The sequence below is a fragment of the Oncorhynchus mykiss genome, chromosome 17 (assembly GCF_057628025.1).
Source record: "Oncorhynchus mykiss isolate SJ-2025 chromosome 17, ASM5762802v1, whole genome shotgun sequence".
Taxonomy (NCBI): domain Eukaryota; kingdom Metazoa; phylum Chordata; class Actinopteri; order Salmoniformes; family Salmonidae; genus Oncorhynchus; species Oncorhynchus mykiss.
In genome coordinates, this window is record NC_143038.1 from 69,717,501 (window position 1) to 69,727,972 (window position 10,472).

At 48.0% G+C, this 10,472-nt stretch overlaps 1 protein-coding gene across 1 annotated transcript in view; it reads left to right on the top strand.

Moving 5' to 3' along the window:
* The window catches only part of gli1 (GLI family zinc finger 1), a 160,009-nt gene extending 150,030 nt beyond the window's left edge, over positions 1-9,979 (top strand). Inside the window, exon 17 of the mRNA XM_036950845.2 lies at positions 6,081-9,979. Within this exon, the coding sequence (XP_036806740.2) occupies positions 6,081-7,034 (954 nt within the window). The 3' untranslated portion in view covers positions 7,035-9,979. The remainder of the gene's footprint in view (positions 1-6,080) is intronic.
* Positions 9,980-10,472: the final 493 nt, after the last annotated feature.

Sequence of the window (10,472 nt, forward strand, 5' to 3'; positions counted from 1 at the left end):
TTCTTCTGTTTCCCCTCACCCTCTGTCTTCTGTTTCCCCTCACCCTCTGTCTTCTGTTTCCCCTCACCCTCTGTCTTCTCTTTCCCCTCACCCTCTGTCTTCAGTTTCTCCTCACCCTCTGTCTTCTGTTTATCCTCACCCTCTGTCTTCTGTTTCTCCTCACCCTCTGTCTTCTTCTGTTTCCCCTCACCCTCTGTCTTCAGTTTCTCCTCACCCTCTGTCTTCTGTTTCTCCTCACCCTCTGTCTTCTGTTTCCCCTCACCCTCTGTCTTCTGTTTCCCCTCACCCTCTGTCTTCTGTTTCCCCTCACCCTCACCCCCTCACCCAGCATGGACATGACAGGACAACAGGTGACTGTTTCTCCTCACCCTCTGTCTTCTTCTGTTTCCCCTCACCCTCTGTCTTCTGTTTCTCCTCACCCTCTGTCTTCTGTTTCCCCTCACCCTTTGTCTTCTTCAGTTTCCCCTCACCCTCTGTCTTCTTCAGTTTCCCCTCACCCTCTGTCTTCTGTTTCTCCTCACCCTCTGTCTTCTGTTTCCCCTCACCCTCTGTCTTCAGTTTCTCCTCACCCTCTGTCTTCTGTTTCTCCTCACCCTCTGTCTTCTGTTTCCCCTCACCCTCTGTCTTCTGTTTCCCCTCACCCTCTGTCTTCTGTTTCTCCTCACCCTCTGTCTTCTTCTGTTTCCCCTCACCCTCTGTCTTCTGTTTCCCCTCACCCTCTGTCTTCTGTTTCCCCTCACCCTCTGTCTTCTTCTGTTTCCCCTCACCCTCTGTCTCCTGTTTCCCCTCATCCTCTGTCTTCTTCTGTTTCCCCTCACCCTCTGTCTTCTGTTTCCCCTCACCCTCTGTCTTCTGTTTCCCCTCACACTCTGTCTTCTCTTTCCCCTCACCCTCTGTCTTCAGTTTCTCCTCACCCTCTGTCTTCTGTTTATCCTCACCCTCTGTCTTCTGTTTCTCCTCACCCTCTGTCTTCTTCTGTTTCCCCTCACCCTCTGTCTTCAGTTTCTCCTCACCCTCTGTCTTCAGTTTCTCCTCACCCTCTGTCTTCTGTTTCTCCTCACCCTCTGTGTTCTGTTTCCCCTCACCCTCTGTCTTCTGTTTCCCCTCACCCTCTGTCTTCTGTTTCCCCTCACCCTCTGTCTTCTGTTTCCCCTCACCCTCTGTCTTCTTCTGTTTCCCCTCACCCTCTGTCTTTTTTCCCCCTCACCCTCTGTCATCTGTTTCCCCTCACCCTCTGTCTTCTGTTTCTCCTCACCCTCTGTCTTCTGTTTATCCTCACCCTCTGTCTTCTGTTTCTCCTCACCCTCTGTCTTCTTCTGTTTCCCCTCACCCTCTGTCTTCAGTTTCTCCTCACCCTCTGTCTTCTGTTTCTCCTCACCCTCTGTCTTCTGTTTCCCCTCACCCTCTGTCTTCTGTTTCCCCTCACCCTCTGTCTTCTGTTTCCCCTCACCCTCTGTCTTCTGTTTCCCCTCACCCTCTGTCTTCTTCTGTTTCCCCTCACCCTCTGTCTTTTTTCCCCCTCACCCTCTGTCATCTGTTTCCCCTCACCCTCTGTCTTCTGTTTCTCCTCACCCTCTGTCTTCTGTTTCCCCTCACCCTCTGTCTTCTGTTTCTCCTCACCCTCTGTCTTCTGTTTCTCCTCACCCTCTGTCTTCTGTTTCCCCTCACCCTCTTTCTTCTTCTGTTTCTCCTCACCCGCTGTCTTCTGTTTCTCCTCACCCTCTGTCTTCTGTTTCCCCTCACCCTCTGTCTTCTGTTTATCCTCACCCTCTGTCTTCTTCTGTTTCTCCTCACCCTCTGTCTTCTTCTGTTTCCCCTCACCCTCTGTCTTCTTTTTCCCCTCACCCTCTGTCTTCTTCTGTTTCCCCTCACCCTCTGTCTTCTTCTGTTTCCCCTCACCCTCTGTCTTCTTCTGTTTCCCCTCACCCTCTGTCTTCTTCTGTTTCCCCTCACCCTCTGTCTTCTGTTTCTCCTCACCCTCTGTCTTCTGTTTCCCCTCACCCTCTGTCTTCTTCTGTTTCCCCTCACCCTCTGTCTTCTGTTTCTCCTCACCCTCTGTCTTCTGTTTCCCCTCACCCTCTGTCTTCTTCTGTTTCCCCTCACCCTCTGTCTTCTTCTGTTTCTCCTCACCCTCTGTCTTCTTCTGTTTCCCCTCACCCTCTGTCTTCTTCTGTTTCCCCTCACCCTCTGTCTTCTGTGTCCCCTCACCCTCTGTCTTCTTCTGTTTCCCCTCACCCTCTGTCTTCTGTTTCCCCTCACCCTCTGTCTTCTTCTGTTTCCCCTCACCCTCTGTCTTCTGTTTCCCCTCACCCTCTGTCTTCTGTTTCCCCTCACCCTCTGTCTTCTTCTGTTTCTCCTCACCCTCTGTCTTCTGTTTCTCCTCACCCTCTGTCTTCTTCTGTTTCTCCTCATCCTCTGTCTTCTTCTGTTTCCCCTCACCCTCTGTCTTCTGTTTCTCCTCACCCTCTGTCTTCTGTTTCTCCTCACCCTCTGTCTTCTGTTTCTCCTCACCCTCTGTCTTCTTCTGTTTCTCCTCACCCTCTGTCGTCTGTTTCTCCTCACCCTCTGTCTTCTTCTGTTTCTCCTCATCCTCTGTCTTCTTCTGTTTCCCCTCACCCTCTGTCTTCTGTTTCCCCTCACCCTCTGTCTTCTGTTTCTCCTCACCCTCTGTCTTCTGTTTCTCCTCACCCTCTGTCTTCTGTTTCCCCTCACCCTCTGTCTTCTGTTTATCCTCACCCTCTGTCTTCTTCTGTTTCCCCTCACCCTCTGTCTTCTTCTGTTTCCCCTCACCCTCTGTCTTCTTCTGTTTCCCCTCACCCTCTGTCTTCTTCTGTTTCCCCCCACCCTCTGTCTTCTGTTTCCCCTCACCCTCTGTCTTCTGTTTCCCCTCACCCTTTGTATTCTGTTTCCCCTCACCCTCTGTCTTCTGTTTCCCCTCACCCTCTGTCTTCTGTTTCCCCTCACCCTCTGTCTTCTGTTTCCCCTCACCCTCTGTCTTCTGTTTCCCCTCACCCTCTGTCTTCTGTTTATCCTCACCCGCTGTCTTCTGTTTATCCTCACCCTCTGTCTTCTGTTTATCCTCACCCTCTGTCTTCTGTTTCTCCTCACCCTCTGTCTTCTTCTGTTTCCCCTCACCCTCTGTCTTCTGTTTATCCTCACCCTCTGTCTTCTTCTGTTTCCATTCACCCTCTGTCTTCTGTTTCTTCTCACCCTCTGTCTTCTGTTTACCCTCACCCTCTGTCTTTTGTTTCTCCTCACTCTCTGTCTTCTTCTATTTCCCCTCACCCTCTGTCTTCTGTTTCTCCTCACCCTCTGTCTTCTTCTGTTTCCCCTCACCTCTGTCTTCCTTTTCCCCTCACCCGCTGTCTTCTTCTGTTTCCCCTCACCCTCTGTCTTCTGTTTCCCCTCACCCTCTGTCTTCTTCTGTTTCTCCTCACCCTCTGTCTTCTTCTGTTTCCCCTCACCCTCTGTCTTCTGTTTCCCCTCACCCTCTGTCTTCTGTTTCTCCTCACCCTCTGTCTTCTGTTTCCCCTCACCCTCTGTCTTCTGTTTCTCCTCACCCTCTGTCTTCTGTTTCCCCTCACCCTCTGTCTTCTGTTTCCCCTCACCCTCTGTCTTCTGTTTCTCCTCACCCTCTGTCTTCTTCTGTTTCCCCTCACCCTCTGTCTTCTGTTTCCCCTCACCCTCTGTCTTCTGTTTCCCCTCACCCTCTGTCTTCTTCTGTTTCCCCTCACCCTCTGTCTTCTGTTTCCCCTCACCCTCTGTCTTCTTCTGTTTCCCCTCACCCTCTGTCTTCTGTTTCTCCTCACCCTCTGTCTTCTGTTTCACCTCACCCTCTGTCTTCTTCTGTTTCTCCTCACCCTCTGTCTTCTTCTGTTTCCCCTCACCCTCTGTCTTCTTCTGTTTCCCCTCACCCTCTGTCTTCTTCTGTTTCCCCTCACCCTCTGTCTTCTGTTTCTCCTCACCCTCTGTCTTCTGTTTCCCCTCACCCTCTGTCTTCTTCTGTTTCCCCTCACCCTCTGTCTTCTGTTTCTCCTCACCCTCTGTCTTCTGTTTCCCCTCACCCTCTGTCTTCTTCTGTTTCCCCTCACCCTCTGTCTTCTTCTGTTTCTCCTCACCCTCTGTCTTCTTTTTCCCCTCACCCTCTGTCTTCTTCTGTTTCTCCTCACCCTCTGTCTTCTTCTGTTTCCCCTCACCCTCTGTCTTCTTCTGTTTCCCCTCACCCTCTGTCTTCTGTGTCCCCTCACCCTCTGTCTTCTTCTGTTTCCCCTCACCCTCTGTCTTCTGTTTCCCCTCACCCTCTGTCTTCTGTTTCCCCTCACCCTCTGTCTTCTGTTTCCCCTCACCCTCTGTCTTCTTCTGTTTCTCCTCACCCTCTGTCTTCTGTTTCTCCTCACCCTCTGTCTTCTTCTGTTTCTCCTCATCCTCTGTCTTCTTCTGTTTCCCCTCACCCTCTGTCTTCTGTTTCTCCTCACCCTCTGTCTTCTGTTTCTCCTCACCCTCTGTCTTCTGTTTCTCCTCACCCTCTGTCTTCTTCTGTTTCTCCTCACCCTCTGTCTTCTGTTTCTCCTCACCCTCTGTCTTCTTCTGTTTCTCCTCATCCTCTGTCTTATTCTGTTTCCCCTCACCCTCTGTCTTCTGTTTCCCCTCACCCTCTGTCTTCTGTTTCTCCTCACCCTCTGTCTTCTGTTTCTCCTCACCCTCTGTCTTCTGTTTCCCCTCACCCTCTGTCTTCTGTTTATCCTCACCCTCTGTCTTCTTCTGTTTCCCCTCACCCTCTGTCTTCTTCTGTTTCCCCTCACCCTCTGTCTTCTTCTGTTTCCCCTCACCCTCTGTCTTCTTCTGTTTCCCCCCACCCTCTGTCTTCTGTTTCCCCTCACCCTCTGTCTTCTGTTTCCCCTCACCCTTTGTATTCTGTTTCCCCTCACCCTCTGTCTTCTGTTTCCCCTCACCCTCTGTCTTCTGTTTCCCCTCACCCTCTGTCTTCTGTTTCCCCTCACCCTCTGTCTTCTGTTTCCCCTCACCCTCTGTCTTCTGTTTATCCTCACCCTCTGTCTTCTGTTTATCCTTACCCTCTGTCTTCTGTTTCTCCTCACCCTCTGTCTTCTTCTGTTTCCCCTCACCCTCTGTCTTCTGTTTATCCTCACCCTCTGTCTTCTTCTGTTTCCATTCACCCTCTGTCTTCTGTTTCTTCTCACCCTCTGTCTTCTGTTTACCCTCACCCTCTGTCTTTTGTTTCTCCTCACTCTCTGTCTTCTTCTATTTCCCCTCACCCTCTGTCTTCTGTTTCTCCTCACCCTCTGTCTTCTTCTGTTTCCCCTCACCTCTGTCTTCCTTTTCCCCTCACCCGCTGTCTTCTTCTGTTTCCCCTCACCCTCTGTCTTCTGTTTCTCCTCACCCTCTGTCTTCTGTTTCCCCTCACCCCCTGTCTTCTGTGTCCCCTCACCCTCTGTGTTCTGTTTCCCCTCACCCTCTGTCTTCTGTTTCCCCTCACCCTCTGTCTTCTGTTTCTCCTCACCCTCTGTCTTCTGTTTCCCCTCACCCTCTGTCTTCTGTTTCCCCTCACCCTCTGTCTTCTTCTGTTTCCCCTCACCCTCTGTCTTCTTCTGTTTCCCCTCACCCTCTTTCTTCTGTTTCTCCTCACCCTCTGTCTTCTGTTTCCCCTCACCCTCTGTCTTCTGTTTCTCCTCACCCTCTGTCTTCTTCTGTTTCTCCTCACCCTCTCTCTGCTATTTCCCCTCACCCTCTGTCTTCTGTTTCCCCTCACCCTCTGTCTTCTGTTTCCCCTCACCCTCTGTCTTATGTTTCCCCTCACCCTCTGTCTTCTTCTATTTCCCCTCATCCTCTGTCTTCTTCTGTTTCCCCTCACCCTCTGGCTTCGTCTGTTTCTCCTCACCCTCTGTCTTCTGTTTCCCCTCACCCTCTGTCTTCTTCTCCTCTTTATTCCCCCTCTTTTATAGTAATGTGTTATGTGGAGTTTTCAAAGGATATTTCCTGAAGGTAATGTGTTTACTTGCTTGTCTTGAATTATTAATGAAATCACTTTAAACTAAATGTTGATCTCATTTGATTTTACTCAGGTGGCCATGATGCATCAGCAGCCTAGTCCCCAGCAACAACACCAACACCAGCCCCAGCAACAACACCAACACCAGCCCCAGCAACAACACCAACAAAGCCTCTACCCCAAGCCAGACTCCAGCTTCCCAGGCTATTCCACCAACCAGAACCTGATGATCCCCCTAGGCCATAGCCGAGGAGGCCCCAGCTCCGGCTCCTCCATCCCCTCTAACGAGGTCCCCATGATGAGCCTGCCTGGAGGGCCAGGGTCCTGCTACAGCCAGGAAATGGGAGTCCCTGTGGTCCCTAGACCACCCCAGGGCCGGAAGCCTCTCATCAGGCAGAATAGCCTCCAGTCCCAGCCAGGAGGAGGGTACCTGGGCAGTCCTCCACACGTCAGCTCAGTCCAGTCTACCTCCAGCCCAAGGAGAGCAGTCCGACTGCCCCCTGTCCAGCGCTCTCAGACCCATCGGGAGATCTTCTCTCCCTCCAACAATAGCAACATGTATTACTCGGGCCAGATCCACATGCAGCACCCTGACATGGACAAGCAGCAGATCCAAATCCAACGGATCACCCATCCTCACCAGGACCCAACCCAGACCGGGCCCTGCCTCAACCAGCACCAGGGGCACCTGGTAACCCATATGGACCATCAGCGGAGCAAGTCTGCCCAGCTGGGCTACCTCCATGACCATGGGTCCACCCCCATCTCCAATGCTCTGGAGAACGTGGATCTGGATAATGCCCAGATAGACTTTACCTCCATCATTGATGACCCAGACCCCTCGTCCTTCAGCCCCGTCAATCCACCTCTCCATGGGGGTTCATCCCAGACCTCGTCTCGTCTCACCACCCCACAGACCTCCACCACCCTGCCCTCCTCTGTGCTCCCCAACATGGCTGTAGGGGACATGACTTCCATGCTCACCTCTCTTGCTGATGAGAACAAGTACCTGAATACGTTGTCTTAGAACCTGAGCACGCTCATAAAGTTGACTAGAGGGGCTCATCTATCTGACTCAAGAGACTAAGTAACTGAAGATACTGTCGTAGTACAAGTACCTAGAATGCCCTAGAGTGGACCCTAGCTTACCACTTAACATAAAGTTACAGGAAATGACTGTGGAGAGTAAAGGTACTGAAAATATGTCCCCTTTCTCTTGGCCTCACACCGACGTGTTCTGTCCCTGGCCAGGATGAACAGATACACAGTAGCTACTCCTTAGAGGACTTTTAACCAAAACAAAGGTGCCTACTGATCTTGATCACTGTGTTCTCTTGTCTCACGAGAAGATGACTGACTTTGGAGTTGCTTTGTACAATACTGTTGCTCGGTACAATACTGTTGCTTGGTACAATACTGTTGCTCGGTACAATACTGTTGCTTGGTACAATACTGTTGCTTGGTACAATACTGTTGCTTGGTACAATACTGTTGCTTGGTACAATACTGTTGCTCGGTACAATACTGTTGCTCGGTACAATACTGTTGCTCGGTACAATACTGTTGCTCGGTACAATACTGTTGCTTGGTACAATACTGTTGCTTGGTACAATACTGTTGCTCGGTACAATACTGTTGCTTGACGCAGAACTGTTTGCCTGAAATGACTGTCATCACCATAACGACGTCATCACCGTAATGACATCATCACCATAATGACGGTCATTTCAGTCATAGAGGTTCTTTAGGGCAACAGAGAGGGTACTACGATGTAAATGAGTTATACATGTATATGCTGTGTATATGACAATGTTGACAGGGATGGAACTCTAATGTCTGTCTCGTGGACTGGATTCCAAGGCCTCACTCTTCTGGAATGAGAACGGAGGAAAACAGAGCTGCTCCAAGGAAGAATGTAAAACGAAAATGACACACACATAATGATGACACGCACACATGATAATGATGACACAAGCACATAGTGATGACACACACATAGTGATGACACACACATAATGATGACACGCACACATGATAATGATGACACGCACACATGATAATGATGACACAAGCACATAGTAATGACACACACACATAATGATGACACACACAAAATGATGACACACGCACATAATGATGACACACACACACGATAGTGATGACACACACAAAATGATGACACACACACATAATGATGACACACACACACAATAGTGATGACACAAGCACATAGTGATGACACAAACACACACAATAGTGATGACACAAACACACACAATAGTGATGACACACGCACATAATGATGACACACACACACGATAGTGATGACACACACAAAATGATGACACACATACATAATAATGACACACACACGATAGTGATGACACAAGCACATAGTGATGACACACACATAATGATGACACACACACACACACATCATAATGATCAACATATCGTATCAGTATTCACGCAGAGGCCTTTTTTTGGCATGAATCTGCTTCCATACTCTGAATGTGTTGTACGCTAAAGAGCCCATGTTTTTAGACAGCTTGTTTACACAAGTTACACGTTTACTCTTGTTGAGTGTTCCTAAAGCAGCTCACTCTTTTACAATTATAGGAGTTATCGGAGAGGAAAATACAAAAGTGCCTTTTTGTCTTAACGTAATAATGGGGCATAAGAGGCACAGAGAATAAAAGAGAGATGTGGAGGGAGAGAGAGAAAAGTTGGCACCACCGAATGATCTAAAACATACAGAGGATATTTTTTGGGCAGTGCAGTCTCACAGGACCGAACTCCATCACCTGCCGTACGTACTGTTGTTTACAGGGTCTTAACGATGCCTTCACTTACCCTGAACATGTTCAACAGGGTTTGTAAGGAATTGGGTGTACTGCGTTGAGGTAGTGTATCTGAGGTACTTTAACGTGTATAGGACTGAGCTGCAGGATTTGTGGCCCTCTTGACTATAGAGATAGAATCAGTCCACCCAATATGCTGTCGTTGACAACAAAAAAATATGGGTAGGAACGTTCCATAGAGGATATTTTTATACCGATGACAGCCTGTTCGGAACCAATGACCAGTAGAACTGATATCACATGACAGGACATCATATCGTAGCATTACACTGACTGCAGCACAGCAAGGCACACCAACAGACGGTATCTCTCTCCTTGGCTTTGTGACAGTCCCAAGAGGCCAACACATACAGGAGGCCTATGTGGCTATGATTTCACGTAAATGTCACCTTGGAGGACAATGAAAAGTACCTTACAGTAGTATCTATCTGTTTGAATTGTAATTCTAGATCACCTTTACACACATTTACGGTAGATCCTACGAGGCTGTCTTTTCATTTCGGTATTGGTGCCTTTTTTTAAAAATCCTGTTCGTTCACGATTAGTACTGCTCGGTAGTTGGTCAATACAACATTAGGGCCTAGAGTTAGTCGTCATGGAAACCCCTGGTCCTATCCATGACTAACCGTTGACATTTGAGCTAGTTTGCGAAAACTGTGTACAGACTTCCGAGGCCAACCAAAGACGATTTGAACTAACAATATTCAATGAATAAAAATAAAAGATGAACCAATTAATTCGCCACAATACTAATAATCACAGTGCAGCGATGAAGGTGTGGATGGTTTGATACCGCTGTTACTAAGAATGTATGATTTTTTAAAAAATAAATAAAAGTAACACGTTCTATTTTGGGGGATTTTATAACAACACTTTATCATGGATATGTGTCTTTCTCTGTGTAGTGTGTTTTGACACCTGTCTGTCACCGTTCAATCATGACGTTTTGCTGGCAAAATAATATTATTTTACGCAACAATGGCTATAATAGTAGCGTTTTGCTATATACACGACAGCCGAGTGATATATTTTATTACAAATGTACTATATTTTACCAGTTTAAGAAATAAACATGTTCAACTTGGGATGGATGCAAAATGTCTGTCAAAAATGTCTGTATCTTACTGTGTATTTTTATGACGTTCTTATTGATTTTATATCCCAACTGCCTCTGTTGAAAATGTCTGAGTAAATGCAATGTCTCCGTACAGCCACTAGAGGGCATTGGAGTCTTTTATAGATGGGAGAGTAAGCGTTGGAAAGGGGATACCTAAACTGTGTTCGAATACTCATACTAACCGCACTAACCATACTATTTGTGACATAAATTTGAGTATATAGTATGCTTATTGGCCATAGGATATAGTTGGTATGCCGAAAGTTCCCGGATGTCGTACTACATTCGGCAAAATACTAAGTATACACGCAGTGGACACTATTTCCGTGCTTTTAGGGCCCCCATAATGCAATTCTTCCCGGAAATGGGCGTGGTTTCACAACGTTTTCAGATTTTGAGAAAATTGCGGAAAATATGCAGCCGAAGTCCAAAGAGAGTGGATAGAAATGTTTTACTTAAAATGTTGAGAAATGTAATAAAGTAATTA